Raw genomic sequence first — 15971 nt, forward strand, 5'->3', positions numbered from 1 at the left:
AACAGGTGTCACATGCATATTCACTTTTTACATAATAGCAGTGAAGGGATGTTCCTTTGTCTACCTGAGGAACTGTATATTTTGTCCGCTTTCTTTGTCAGTCATGTTCATAGTGTTAACATGAACAAGCATGCCTAGTATTTTTTCAAATAAGCCGAATTCCGACTCAGTTGTGCACAAACTAAAAATTATAATACGATCAGTCCCCCCCCCCCCCCACCCCCTATCAATGAGCGCGCATTCCACACGAGCATATCCAGCCCCAAAGATAAAAATTAAATATAATCCTTTCTTTTCTCTTCTCCGTTCTTTTTTCTCTTCTTTTCTTCTTTGAGTGTGGGGGGGGGGGGGCGGCCGTTGTCCCCCCCCCCCTGGATCCGCCACTGCTGTAGTACAGCATTACTCTCACATTTTCTACTCTCCTTTGAGAAGAGGAAAAAAGTGACTGGCATATCCTTTCATTAAATATACTGACAAAAGTAGGTTTGATGACCATTGTAATGGAAATGTAGATCACAAGCTATGCATAATGCCAGATAGAAAATGATGTGTTGCCCTCTGAAAACATTTTTCCACAATGTTCAACTCTCTCTCTCTCTCTCTCTCTCTCTCTCTCTTGATCTTGCGAATAGACAATAATAAATTCGTACGGGCGTTAATACGTACGCAATTTAATGCAATAGATGTAATACCCAATAGTGACGCACACGTACGGGTGCGTTCAAGCAAGCAATCACGAGAGCAGAATTTAGCTGATCTAACTCCGGAAGAACATCAGAAACTCTGTTTATATTTGTAAGTAAAACATATTGAATGAAATAATTATACTACAAATAAATTTGATATTAACCATTCACATTTCGTAATCTGCCATGTTTTCTCATGATGTGAAGGTCAATTCAAGTATTATTAACCATTTAACGTAGCATCTGCTAATAATAGGGATTATCCCTGAAGAAGAGACGTAACCTGTAGTGTCTTGCACGGGGAACTCCCGGCGGCGTAAGCAATCTATCACTGGTACTGCAGGATTCGGCCCCCGATCAGTAGATCTGCATCTGTAATCCTTTGACATAGACTAGACTAGGTCTAATTGGATTAGCCTATTAGGTTTTACTTAGACCGAAAATTTCTGTCTCTTTCGATCGTTATCCTCTTAAATAGGTAGAGTCGGCTCCTCTCCGACCCGACGCTAAAGCCTTAAGTAAAGGCTTCTAAAAACGATTCAAACAGCGGGTTGGGCACGAAGAACTTTGCACATCGAGCGCTGTATGAGTGAGTTTACATGCTCTCATTGACCGATTTCTACATGCATGTGACATGATTGTCCATGTCCAGGTCGCTAGTGCTCAGTCATTGATTAATTTATCCCCCTTAAATGCACATCTGCCAACAAAAGATGGATTATTATTAAAGGGGACTCTTGGAACCCTATGATGTATGCGCACCTGACATGTCACTAGGGAGGCCAATACCTAAATATAACTTTTTAATTGCTAATTTATTTATAATAAAACAAAGTTTGAAAGAAAGTATTTTCTTTAACTAATACAACTCACCCATCTGCCGATTCAAAAAATTCCATAAAATAGAGATATCCAGCTCTGAAGTTGGAGGTTTCTTCTACCCTAATCTGTCCGTAAGAGCCTTGAAACAATCATATTTCATGTCGCAAAATTACGTTCATAATTAGACAGGCCCATGGGGATAAGCGTGTCATTGCCCGGACAAAGTCCACAATTACGTTTAAAACTTCGCGCAAAAGTACATTCACTCGTCTACGGCTAGCCTTGAATCGTTCGCACACGTACACACCGACACAGGCAAGCCCCGATCCAGGCTGAAATCCAGCCATCCATGTGCGTACGACTACATCTACTACTACTACTACGAACCGAAGGCGAAGGTTAAAAAATGAAGAAAAGATATCAAAATTGGCAGAAAAGAAATAGATCTAATTCATTGATATTTACCTTATTCCAATAACTTGATTTCCTCATAAGTATTCCTTATGATTCGGTCGGAGATCTACTGTACAATCAACAAGAACGACCTCCAAAATCAGCGCAACACATTATTTAATCCCCGGAATGATACTATGCGTGCATATCGCATATGTACCTGGATATCTCTTTCTCTCTCTAGCTCTAGCTATACGTGACAACTATGTATCATGCACTCGCATCATCATCCAATCATGTCTTTTCAACCAAACTTCTCAATTGGAGTATAGACTGCTCACATAGACATTTTTTACTGAAATATCTTTTGTAACATTTCTCATATATGACTTACTGTACAAGCTCGACACTCGTGTCTAGTGCTGTGAGAATAAGGTACTGCGTGTGAGACTACGCTACATTTGTTTGGCGCGTGATGTGACCGGAGCTCATACATATTCATATTATGATGTCGCAAGACCTCTATTTTTGGCTTGAACAATGACATCACTGTTCACAGTTTTCCTTCTCAATTTGAGATGGCTGTAGCTATCGGGCCCAAACCAACGCAAGATTGACTTAAACATCATACTCTATCTATCTTCCAATGTCCAGTTGGTAAAAATATGTATTTAAAAAGATATAATCTTTTTTATTTATATTTTCTAGCTGTTAAAAGTGGCATTTGTGAACATCTGATACGTTAATCTCTATCAAAAGTTCTTTGACTTAAATCGGATTCCACATTTTTAGGGTCTACCTTCTGCCAATGAGAAGGATTTTAGTGAGCTAACCTCTGCGCCCTCTAGGCAGTGTAATTTTGACATTGCAAAGACAAAGATTTCCAATGTAGCTTCTAAAAGTCAGGTCAGCATCCGGTCGCAGGCCCCTTTCATGGCGGCTTAAGAGAATTAAGGAGAAAGAGAGAGTGATGGAAGAAAAGGAAGAGAAGAAGAGAGGAAAAGTAAAGAGAGGGAGAAGGGAAAAAAGAAGAAATATAATCGCTACTCTTAGTAATGGGTCGGCTACGTATTTGATAAGATGGAAACCAAATCCCACGCAAGTTATGCATATAGCCTGCACGGCTGCACCAATGAATGAATCATAGGATCGGAGGAGGGGGGATTCGGCCCTGGCCCTCCCTTTTTGGCGGCCTAAGTACATGAAAATGGGGGGAAAGAGAGAACAAAAGAAAAATGAGGAAAGAAAGCGACAATAATGTAAATAAAAAGAAGATAGAAAGTGGAGGAAAAGGAGGGAGAGAGAGAAAAGGAACAATATGAAACTTAAATTTACACATACAGATCACATTTACGTAGAGTTGACTCAACAAAAGAAAAAGAGAGAGAGAGAGAGAGAGAGAGGGGTTATTTCTAAAATGAAATGAAAAGGGCTATTACAATTTACATTTCTCAGGACGCCAATTTTGAATTTGCCATATATTGTTAAAAAATTAAAGAATTTTCTAGGGCTCCACCTCTCAATGCAAAGGCTGGCCCCATCCGTAAAGAAGGAAGTGGTTTCCAAGACAACCTTTTGTTGTACAAAATTCTCCTTGGCTTGGGAGAGGGTGTGTGTTTCCTGTTGTTTTAAAACCTTCTACCAACCTTAATATTTAATAGGCAAGGTTTCGTCCCCTCTTTCGGACTTTGAACTACTCACACTATTTTTCGCTGTTATCTGCCTTAAAATCACTGGAGCAGACAGAGATAGGTTGAAATTAATAGCCAGAGTCTTTATTTATTTATTCAAGGATTAATCTTTTTATACAGATGGATTCTTCTACCATTCTTGACCAGAAGTTCATTTTAAAGTCAATATTGGGGGCATCATCCCATTGAGTGTTGTGTCCAGTATTAAGGGTATGTTCTGCTACTGATAAATAAGATGGAATGCTCAATCTGAGGGCTTTTTTGTGCTCTTTAAATAGAGCACACAATAGGGGTAGTACAATTTAAATTTCAATGGATGGATTATAGTTTTTATCGCTCAAGACGGTTATTTGTCTTAAGGTCCTGAACTGCTAAGACTCGAGAGCGTCCTGGGGTTCCACTCTGGAATAAATACAAAAATCCATATAAGAGGCATTTTTAAGGTCTTCAGAAAATTTCATCAATTTCTAAGAAATTTGGTGTTCATTTTCAGGAAACTCTATTTTGATAAGTGGAAGCACTAGCCCTGGAGTCTTTTTCATTAAAAAAAAACTTTAACAAGTCAGATATAGATCTAAAACAAGCCTTAAGAAGTAGATTGTCTAAGTCTGAAACAAAATTGAGTGATGTTGTGGCCGGCTTTCCAGCAATCAAGTGTACATTGTTCTGCTTAAGTTGAAGTATACGATTGACTGTAAGAGTTTTCAGGCAAATGGCATCCCATGTTTCATAGAAATCACAATAATTGTGCCCAAAATTTTGATCAAAATTCAAGCAAGAACAATGAAAATTTTACAAGAAAAGGTGGCAGTCTAATTTTGACTTTGCAAAAACAAAGGTTCACAAATTAACCTTAAGCCAAAGCCAAAACGCCGACTTCTGACAAAAGTTTGTGATGTTTGTTCTGCCAGAAACGCTAATGCACGCAAACCATGGCAACGAAATATGTCCAGAGTCCAGATTACAAGGTAGAAAAAATGTGTAATCTACTAACTGATAGAAGCTGCAAAAATTCTTACATATAAATTACCAGCTGTGGCAAGTTGAAATACAGCATAAAAGCTTGCTGACATGAAAGTACAGTGGCTGAATTAAAAGCGCATTATGAAAACACTTAAGGTACAGATCCAAATCACTGACTGAATCATCTAGCCTTATCGGCTTGGTGATTTATCATAGTTGATGAAATATGATATTGATATCACGAAGCCTTACTGGCTATCCATTAGCCTGCACTATGAACATGACTGACAAAGAAAGCGAACAATATACAGTTCCTCAGGTAGACAAAGGAATATCCCTTCACTGCTATTATGTAAAAATGTTTAGAACAGGTGTCACATGCATATTCACTTTTTACATAATAGCAGTGAAGGGATGTTCCTTTGTCTACCTGAGGAACTGTATATTTTGTCCGCTTTCTTTGTCAGTCATGTTCGTAGTGCTGTCTGGAGAGTTTTAGGGTATAAGCAAAAAGCAAAATTGTGAATTACACATTCCTGCACATAACGAACCTTGCAAATTCGGCGTCGCTGAAGAGGGAGTCTTATTTTATTGATGCAACAGACTTCAAATCTGATCAAGAGTTACTGACTAAAAATGCGAAACACATTTTACTGGAGTGATACACCTTTGCTTACTTTTCTTATGTTGGCTAATTATAAAAATGTTCACCTCTAACTCTGCTGAGAGTTTGCGATGTTAAACGTGGCCAGAAATACAAGTACCTGTAATGATCTGATCTTCCATAAGGCTGATTTTGCATCGCCAATTTGATGCTGACTTCATGACATTAGCGATTAGTAGTTCAAAAAAGCGTGTGCTTGTAGTGTTGCAAAATCAGCTATTTAGCTGTTAGAACCTCTTGAGACTGAGAGTTTTCCTGCGCTAGGGCTAGGCCTAAGTTTCTGGGGAAAATATCAGCATCATCTGATGTTATGCTATGTTTATGATGTGCATGTGTGTGTGTAATTTGGTTTCAACAGATACATATCCAGCATATATGATTATTTACGTCTGGGACCAAAAGTTTAACATTACCATCCAAAAGACTTGGCTCAGTTTCAAACTTGTGGCTGATCAGAGTCAGTATGTACATGTAGGGTAAGATAGTGTTAACTGTGCCAAGGACATTACCACTACTACTAGACCAACTTGCATCTCCCAAAATTAAATCATCTTTCATTCGGCATTGGTTCAAGGATGACATTGAATTCGTTATAGAATAATTTCTTGATTACGCGAGCTATGGCATGCTCTTGTACACATTTTATGAAGGATAAAATCACCACAATAATGCTGGCATCCTGTATCAAGTAACAGTAACAGAGTTTTTAATGGAAAGATCTTTGTTTTAATTGGCCTCTTATGACATTGTACAGTGCAATTGAATATCTCTATGTTATGTCAAGTACTTGGCTACCAGCTATATTAATGCCTTAAAAATTAATTACCCAGGTGTTTTAGCAGTTTGCTGCAGAACTTCTTTGTGTTATTACAGGACACTCGTAGTACGCATACCGGTATTGCACTGACAAGCATCCCATTCCCTAGATGACAAGCTAAGTTGTTTTGCTAGTTTTGATTATTTGGAACCTATCGCTTCATATAAATTGAGTGTGTGGGAATAACACAAGCCTGTTGTAGTGGATGTTTAGCAGAATTACACGTTTAGGGACAACAAATGGCACCTGCTCCAACTCAGAAGCGTTCCTATCTCTCTTACCTTTCAGAGTCCCCTGTGGATGGTCTTAGTCAGATATACAGGAGACCTTTCGACGGAGACGAGATGCCGATCCTTTACGCCGTCATCGCCCGCGGCACCACGGTGCTTGCAAACTATGCGGCCTGCCAGGGAAACTTCACAGAGGTGACGGAACAAGTCCTGATGAAGATTCCTCCGCAGAATGCCAAGCTGACCTACTCACATGGAGCCTACCTCTTTCATTATGTCTCAGATGAGAGGATTATCTATATGTGCATCACAGATGATGTGAGTTCTTTTCTTAGACCCAAGATGTGCAGATCCTTTTCATCATTTTCAATGTGTAATACTAGAATATTTTGATGGTTCTTTTATGATTATAAACACAACGATATAGTTTCTCATATATATATTACATATTTTTACAATGTGTGACCAAAACAAATTTCCATGTATTCTTGTGGATTTGGATGAAAAGGAAAAGAAAAAAAAGGAAGAAAGAAGTATCCCTAGATCAGTTTTCCAATTTCCATAGACTTTCACATACCTGCCAACCACCCCGATTTAGGCGGAGTTCCTCCGCTTTTTACATACCAACTCCGAATTCCGAGTGCATGCCTCAAAACTCCGATTTTTTTAAATTTAAATGTTTTTTTTTTTTTTTTAGAGTGTAATGCACTTGGAGAGTATATAACTATTATGTTTGTATTTTGAAATGTAAAGCGCCTTGAGCATGTTCATGTAAAGGCACTCAATAAATACCAATATGTATGTATGTATGTATAAGACTAAAGCATAACACAGCACTGATAACCAGATCACGCCGACATCCGCGCTCGCGCTCATAGAAGATGTACACAGCGCAGCCCGAACGTGATCGTTAGTTCCGCAGTCACCCCCTGTGTACCCCCCCCCCCCCAATCTACGGGCTACTACCCCAATCCTTCGGTGGTTCACGACCTCGTAGTCCATCCAGAAAATTTACTCCTAATTTCTCTTGTCTCAGGTTGGCAGGTATGCTTTCATATGATTTCTTCGTTTTCGTTTACCAGATTTGTCTGTTTACCGGGTACAGTTATTTACATGTTTTCTTTGACCTGATTGGGCCCTTAGATTGAAATGCTACAAATGTAAAAATAGAATTATTGAAACCAGCATTTTCCTTTTTTAAGTTACACACAATGTGTCATTATAGCAGTTTGCTTGAAGATTGAAATTATTCTGCATGACTGGAAGGGAATCATAACAAATGCTGTCTGCAGATTTCCAGGTTTCTGTTATGATTTAATGCAATGTTTGACAACAAAATAATGTTTAATGAATGGAGAAAGAGAAAGATAATCAAAAGTGTTTTTATTTCATATTTCTATGGATTTTCTTTAAGTCTTTGTTTTTATTCTTTTCAGGACTTTGAAAGATCAAGAGCATTTGCATTTCTACAGGAGATCAAGAAGAAGTAAGGATTTGTTAATTTCTTTATTTCCAATTGTAATTTGAAGTTTTTGAGATGAAAGTTCTTTTCTTTTCTTTGATTTCTTATAATAGAGCTGCATTTTTAGTTTGAGATAAGTGGGCTCTAACTATTTCTAGCTTCTTTACTCTAAAGTATCAAAAGGATTGAATGTGACAGGAAAGTGTTAACAATCTTGCCAAAGACTTGCTGAAAAGTGTACATTGTCTTGATTGGCCTGTTGGTAAATTTGTCTATGTTTTGTTGTTGTTTTGCTCTTTACTCAATAATTAGATACATTATTTATATTGAATTAGGATGGCAGGTGTTATTGATTTTGTTTACTGAATATCAGCTTAAATTCTGTGAGATTATACTTATTTCATTTATTACCCTTGCATTAACAATGTATAATTTTCTTGTCGTCATTTGCTACAGGATTATTCCAGGTTTAAAATAGTTTGAAAAAATAATTCAGTCAAAAAGAACTTCTGGGGAAATGCCATCATTTCAACGAAGAAACATGTATCTAAATTGCTATCTTTCAAGTTTAAGTGTCATTGAATTTATGTGTATTTTAAATAGAAACTGAAACAAGCTTTCCTGTAGATAATTTTAGAGTTCATGTTGTATTTGTATTATCCTACTCATAGATTCACGGCTACCTATGGGTCCAGAGTACATACAGCGCTTCCTTTTGCAATGAACAGTGAATTCTCAAGAGTACTAGCTGCACAAATTGTAAGTCAAGTAAACAACAAATGCCCACAATGGGAGTTTGCTCATTATTTTCAACATGTTTATTAAAGCAGAAAGAACAAGAATTGCAGACAAATTGTGCCAATAAGTGTTAAAAAAAGATACTTCACATACAATAATGAAAATGCAAAAAGAAGAGGAATCCAAGAACAACACAAAGTTTGATTAAATTCATTGATAAACACTGACTAAAGGAAACACATCGTGCGCAATAATTAGATATGATACAGATGCAGGCGCTCATAAGCGGCTCCCGTGGCTGAATTTACTTTACAGTGGAATTACCCAAGAGGTAACTCTGTTTTCTATTTTGATGGTTATCCTTTTCATGAGAGGGTTTTGTTTCAATAAGATTAAATTTGATCTTATATGATATCACACAAGCATATACGTAAACATGAATTTCAACCTGTGAAATCTTGTGCATTGATCTACTACTGCTGTTTGTGCTGTTTCGACTAGACTGCATTTATTGCTTGTTTAGAACTGATAAGAAGGAGCATTGTCTAGATCAAACCTGATAAGGATGCACTTGAAGGTATTGTAAGCTTAATGAATACACATGTATGAGATATCTATGTAAAACAACACCTCAGTAATACATGTAGTGAGACTACTCCAAGGCCACTTGTATTTATTTTGATTAAGATTTTTCTTCTTGAACATTTATATAATTTTTTTTTCTGTGGGGGATGGGGGGGGGGGGGGAGGATATTTCTTCACTTAATCATTGTATGAGTTAAGTTAATGTCCATAAGACTTTGGATTGGCTTGCATCAGCCACTTGTTGAAGACAAGAAAACTTTCAAGCATAGATTTAAATAACTGTTTACATGTATGTACTTTTTATGACAGTGTTGGAAAGTCAGTTTATTGAATCTTGGAACTGTCAGGAAGTGGTGTATCACTATCATTTGATGTGATACTATGAATGCCAGATCTTTTCCCTTCATTTCCTGTACTTTAACTGAAAATTCCTCCTTGACTCTTTCATTTATATTAATCGCTTCTAAGAGAAAAGTATTACTTGCTATTATGAAATATCTGGTGTGAAACTTATTGGGGAACTTTGCAAAGATGCAATCTCAGGCAAACTTCCATAATACTCAAGTATGCTCCCCAAACCACTTCATGTTGTATCACATACTGCACACTCAACAATGTTTCAAGAGAAATGATGAGATACATATTTACTTGCAATTGTGGGGAATCTTATTTTGAAATAATTTTTAGTGTGAGTTATTTTATTATATTTTTAAATAAGTTAGTGTGATTGAGAGTTGATATGTACACCATCAAGTAACAAGAAGGGGCAAAATCATAGTTTGATGTGAATTTTTTACATGAATTTCTTTCAAACTTTGTTTATGCTGACGGAAAGTATATCTACCATTTTATTACTCACGTAATCTGTTGAAGTGAATAATAGCCAAGAAACAAATGTATATCAGTGACAGAAATAAAAGTGAGAAGCTAACAGAATAAAAGATAAAGAGTATTTCATTCTGTTAATGATACAATCCATACTATCCTGTACGTGTAGTTAAATATTTTGTTGATATTCTATGTTTAAATTAATGTTTTCGGCAGAGATACTTTGCACAACCATTGTCTGATCACACAAGGATGTCAGAAGTACAACAGGACCTGGAGGAACTCAATCAAATTATGGTCAGAAATATTGGTAAGAATTATGCTTGATTTTAATTTTTAATAATAGTGTAAAACTTCCCTCAAGATTGTTGAACTGAAATTATCATTTCATGCTTTGTAAAGCCAAAACAGAATTATGCTTTTAATATGAACTTCTTCCTTAGTAAACTGAAGTTTATAATAATGCTTGTGACCAAACAATTCCTTTAACCAATACTTACCATTTTTCTAAAGAGAGAAACATTACTATGTTGCAACATAATATGTCTACTACTGCCAGTATCACAAGGCAGATAATATTCCTGAAACAGCCTTGAACACTCTTGAATAATATATAATAATAATATAAAATACAAGGTTAATGTATGTTTGCCATTATTTGATTATTACTGTTTAGGACCTTCAACATTATATTTTTTTAAAAACCTGAGTAAAAATCAGTAAATTAATTACAACATAAATTTGACTTTATATTTATCAATCTATCAATTTTTGTAAACATATGTTTATTTTTCATTATTGGAAAACAAAATTTTGATTGGTTGTATCAGGGAAGCCGTTTAGTTAGTCATTGTTTACAGCACTCTGTAGTATTCCAAATCTGTTCTGAATGTTGGTTCCCTTCAGGGTGATACATGTATATTTCTTTTCTGTCATCATCTTCCATTTTCCATTTGCTTTTCTTTTTTTCCCCCTCCATTTCAATGCGTTTTTCTCCTTGCTCTTTTAGAGTCTGTGTCAAATCGAGGAGAAAGGTTAGAGCTCTTGATCGATAAAACGGAAGACTTGGAAACCACAGTAAGTTTATATACTTTACTTTGTGCTGACATGCATTCACGATACTATCATATGATTTTCAATATTGTATGGGCTTTCAAAAAGAGTAGCTCAAGTGCCCACAGCTGGAAAAACAAGGCATTTTTACCGTGTTTGTCAGATAAACCGTACAGGTGTTGTTTACTTTCTATGTAAAGTTGTCATAGTCGAGTGGATACGTCACCAGACTGTCGATGACAAGGTCTGCGGTTCGTGACCCGCCGCGGCACTAATGTCCTTTGGCAAGACATTGATATACTTTTGCCACACTCAACCCAGGTGATGTAAATGGGTAACTGGCAGGAATTAATTCCTTGAAATGCTAGAGCGCTGTAATGGCAGCCATGCTAAAGCCAGGGTAATAATCTCTCTCTGCCTCTCAGAATAGTTTACTAGATCGATGGTGCGTAATAAATTCTGTAATATTATTATTATGTGTAGCTTAATCTTCTTTCTCTATCATACATATTGAAATTAATTGATGAATACACTAAAATAAATGTGTTTTCTGACTCATATTGAGAGAAAAGGAGAGACATGAGTGTGATGAAGGGCAGAGGATAAGAGGGAGGATTAGAGATGGGGCGAGAGAGAGGGGGAAGGTTCAAAGAAATGAAAAGAAGAAAACAGAGGAACAGATCGAATGCTTTTGATATAAACACCTTTTTGAATCTGTACCTAATTGTATGTTATGATATTTGTCATCTCTTTCAGTCACTTACATTCAAGAAGAGCAGTAAAAGCCTGGCCCGATCTATGTTCATGAAGAACTTGAAATTGATCATCATCTTGTCAATAGTTGTAATTGTAAGTACCAGTATTTCTTCTCAGGAGTTTGTGATTGATTTGACAAAGTTCTTATTTAAAAGTACTGATCAAAATCAATACAAAATTTGCTCCATGAAATGGTCATCTATTTTAATATAAATATGAAGAGGAAAGGAAGGGAAAATCCATACCCTCAGATTTCTTTATTTGTATTCTATTTATTAAAAACAAAACAATCAAGAGTACATGTTGTCATTGTCCTTTAAAGATCTTGATAATTCAATACAAATACAGACCTTATTTAGAAAATATCTTATCTTGATTAATATACCAATTGTATTTATCTGTAAATTTTCTAGTGTAACTTTTTTCAAGAGATGCAGAAGAAAAATAGGCCTACATTTATGGTAGAAGAGATATTTTGTGAATTTTCCCATAGTAACAAATAAAACGTTGATATGACGCTTGCTCCGATGATATTTACTCTAAGATCACATCTTCAAAGATATAGGGTTATGGTTAGGGTACATTTAGGTTGCATACTTTCAGATTAGGTTTAGGATGAGGTGTAATGTTTGTACCAGGATTCAATTTAGGAGTTCAGTTCATGAAAGAAATCAACTTTGAAGGCCTTTTTTGCTGGAGTTTGTGTCTTGGAACTGATATAAGTCTTTGAATAGTTGCACTAGAATTTTAAGTTTTTATAAAGACCATACTCCTTTTATGTGAGAGACTGTAACTCAGCATTATAATGTTATTGCAAGGTGATAGTTTGGTTGCTACGTTTGAATTTGATATACCAGTAATATTAATGAAAGCTCTTTTTATTCACATTCATTTTATAAGCTTTTGTTTCATATTTGTTGTCTCCCTCCTTTCATCATTTCTTCTTCTATCAAAGACCCCAATCAATGTCCCTACTTGATATTCATGATTTTATCTGGCATTTAATTCATCAAGTCTAATATTTCTACATCAATCCTTTTTTTCAGTTGGTAATATACTTCATTGTGTCTGCAGCATGTGGTGGACTTGACTGGAATAGGTGCGTCAAATAGTGATCAGCAATTCAAAGACATTTGTTTTTATAAAAGACACTTATTTTCTATTCTGTGGATTATTGGAGGAATGCCAAGTCGATGGAATCATAGTACAATTAGGTGCAGAAATGTTCATAGAATTTGACTTATTTCTATGCTCTGTGAAAACCAAGCAAGACATGGAGAAGTAATCGTGCTTGAAAATTTGGGGTGATGCTTTGATGGAACTGCTGCTTTTGACCATACTGGACCATGTAGACAGAAGGATTAAACAGGTATTTTCTCATCAGCTCTTCAAAGCTACCATAGTATAGCCAACATGGTATGCTTCTGTTGTTGTTGTTCATTGTATAATAAACATATCCTTGAAAAGATACAACTTTTATACATTCTTCATTCTCAGCCAAGCATAATGAAATGGTCATATTCTATTAAAGCATGTATTGATATTTTTTTCTGTCCAGTTTGTCGTCAGAATCTGTCAAAGTTCAACTCAGTACTTGTACAATGTAGTTATGAAGCCTTTATCAAATATATTGTGATTTTATTATGAAGATTTAATATTTCAGGTGCCTATTATAGCAGAACTCATCCAGATTATCAATGACAAAGACAATCATAATTATCCCTTCATAGTTGAGTACAATAACTAGATCATCTCCCACTTAAAATAGATAATTATGCAGGTCTATGACAATATAGATCATACCAGCTGATTTTTGTAATGGGAGATTGTCCATTTCAAGATAAAGGTGAGCTCTGGTCATCGCATTGCATTGTGAAAGAAAAGGTGTGGAATGGATCAGAAAAAGTTGTTCATGTAAGTATTGGTGTGTACTGCAAAGTTCTGGAGTCATTAAAATCATAATAAATTTGGCCCAGTCTTGGTAAAGTGACAAGCACTGTACACAGAAAGATGTATATAGGACTACACAAATGGTGTCAGGGCTACCAACCTTGATTTCCTAATCTTTCTATGCTCATTACTCAGCCAGTATACATTTTCTACCAAAATTGTTTGGCAAATGACATTTATTTGTAATCTTGAACATTCAATGTAAGTTTCGTTTGATTCTGTGAGAATTTATTTTCTTTTTTTTTAACCAGAACTCACCTTTATCTGTAAACTATGAAGCAGTCACAACTATTGATACTGAATGATACCAATGAATATTTTTTTTTCTTCACATGAGTGGTATTGATGTTTCTATATGTATCTATTGCAAAACCACAAACTTTGGCGAATTGTTTAATATTTGCTGTTGGAAATTGCCAAAATATACCACTTTCATTCAAGTATTGATAAACTTTCAGGTTCTTAATAACATATTTTTGTTCATAATTTCGACAAAATTAGCTAGATCAAGTGAGTCTGTGATCGCTAGGTGATTTGAGCATCATGTTTGCAGATGTAAGGTCTCCTGTTATACTGAATATTTTATTTAAAGGGTGTTATGTGATTGTTGATTTGAAACAGTAAACAGAAGAAAATCATAATATTTATCATTTATGTCAGACCTGTGCAAATGCTTACAACCAATTGGAATCTACTTTATCAATTGCAATTCAATAGAAATTTTAACTTCGAATTCAAAAATTCATGGATCATGGCTGTGAAAAGAACATTCAGCTCAGTATTAAAGTGTGAGAGATTTTTTTATATAAAAAATATCTTAAAACTTGGGAGTGATCATGAACATTGATAAAGTGCTGACTCACATCTGAGAGCCTTGATCAGACTTACCGGTAGTATGTTTCTTTGTTGGATCCATCCTGTGTAAAATCTTAAATTGAATTGGAATCATTCTTGTTTCTGTGGCAAGGACATGGGATCTTGCCCTCTAAACATTGCCTCTAGAAGTGTTTTTTTAAAATAAATTTAATAAAGAGATGATGTAAAATTCAAAGACCAGAAAGTGCCCGGAAGATAAATACTTTTTCGCTGTGTCATGAGATTATCTTGATGGTTATGAAATGAAATAAGAATCATGAATTTGATGCATGATATTGCAGAAAATTAAATGCTTTGAACCAGGATGTATGGGCATATATTTAAGGGTTTAATAATATTACATGTACCCTTTCCAGAAGGCAGTGTCAATATCGCTGGCCTCCTTTCCGAGTCGATAGCCTTGCTGGTAGGTTTTTCCCTTGTAGGAGCTTTGGAAATTTGAATGCACACTTTTCCTACCAAAATACAAATAATTTGATCTAAAATAGTCTATTGATGGTTATCATATAACAAGATGAAAAAAGAACTATATCTGTAACTGTATCAAGGATGAATCATTGAGTATTTTTGCTGGGTTGCTGGTTATAGAATGATACGCTTTTTTAATCAAGATCTTTGAATGTTAACCAGTACCTGGCAACTATACCATAAAGAGCCTGTAATGAAAGTGGTGGGTCAGCATATTTGGGCACATTTTGATAACTCAATTTTTGTGTAAATGTGAAGTTATTGTAAGGCTCTCTTTACGGCCACCCCATAAATCGATCACTCGGGAACCAAAATCAGTCAAACAAATCATCAGAAGAAGCACTAAAATAATTATCAAGTAACTCTCTTATAGTATCTAGCAGAGTATATCATTCCTCAAGTGAACGACTCACAAAATATTTGTGCATTTACATGTAGGATCAAATATTCATTCCGTGATATGCAGTTCATTGACTTGAATTTCAGGTGTTTCAAACCTTGATCATGTGAATGCTTCACTGATATTGTCAACTTCAGAATACAGACATTGCTACTTTTATAGAATGTTGGCATTTTCTAACTTCTACAATTTAATGAGATGTTATCACAATTTTCTAATTTGTTCTGCTTTCTTCAAAACTTTCATAAATATATTTTTTTAAACATTTAGGGTTGATAATCCTTTGTAAAATCCTTTGTTGCGACGAGATGCCATTCTGTTGCACATTATTTTTGCGCCAATTTACCGCTTCATATCTGCATATAAAAATATGTACATGTGCAAGATAAGTATGCTATTATGTTATTGATATTGAATGTGTTGTAAAATTATTAATAATTTTTTGTAGAACAAACCATTTTCTGTACAGGTACATTTATAGAAGTTTAACTTCATACTGCATTTTTTATTAGTTTCTCCCAAGTGCTTCCGTAGGTCTTTTCTTATGGGTGAATAATACTGGTTTACTATATTAACACTTCACACACTT

At 35.4% G+C, this 15971-nt stretch overlaps 1 protein-coding gene across 2 annotated transcripts; it reads left to right on the top strand.

Annotated features, from left to right (window-relative positions):
• Positions 1–712: 712 nt before the first annotated feature.
• LOC115918490 (vesicle-associated membrane protein 7-like) lies at positions 713–13651 on the top strand. Of its 2 annotated transcripts, XM_030980460.1 has the most exons (8): positions 713–795; positions 6325–6584; positions 7703–7752; positions 8400–8487; positions 10096–10189; positions 10889–10956; positions 11689–11781; positions 12735–13651. In XM_030980460.1, exons 2-8 carry the CDS (start codon positions 6381–6383, stop codon positions 12798–12800), a joined length of 663 nt encoding a protein of 220 aa, XP_030836320.1. In that variant the 5' UTR covers positions 713–795; positions 6325–6380; the 3' UTR covers positions 12801–13651. The 2 variants fall into 2 exon arrangements, with proteins under 2 accessions (XP_030836320.1, XP_030836319.1); XM_030980459.1 differs by lacking the exon at positions 713–795 and having other exon boundaries at positions 5975–6584.
• The last annotated feature ends 2320 nt before the right edge of the window (positions 13652–15971 follow it).

This window comes from Strongylocentrotus purpuratus, unplaced genomic scaffold (genome assembly GCF_000002235.5).
Source record: "Strongylocentrotus purpuratus isolate Spur 01 unplaced genomic scaffold, Spur_5.0 spur5_scaffold_11, whole genome shotgun sequence".
Lineage (NCBI taxonomy): Eukaryota > Metazoa > Echinodermata > Echinoidea > Camarodonta > Strongylocentrotidae > Strongylocentrotus > Strongylocentrotus purpuratus.

Coding starts and splice junctions, on each gene's coding strand:
- LOC115918490 (XM_030980459.1), top strand. CDS start 6,276: ATGGCACCTGCTCCAACTCAGAAGCGTTCCTATCTCTCTTACCTTTCA. Junction 10,190..10,888: donor AATTATGGTCAGAAATATTG/GTAAGAATTATG, acceptor TTGCTCTTTTAG/AGTCTGTGTCAAATCGAGGA. Junction 10,957..11,688: donor CGGAAGACTTGGAAACCACA/GTAAGTTTATAT, acceptor CATCTCTTTCAG/TCACTTACATTCAAGAAGAG.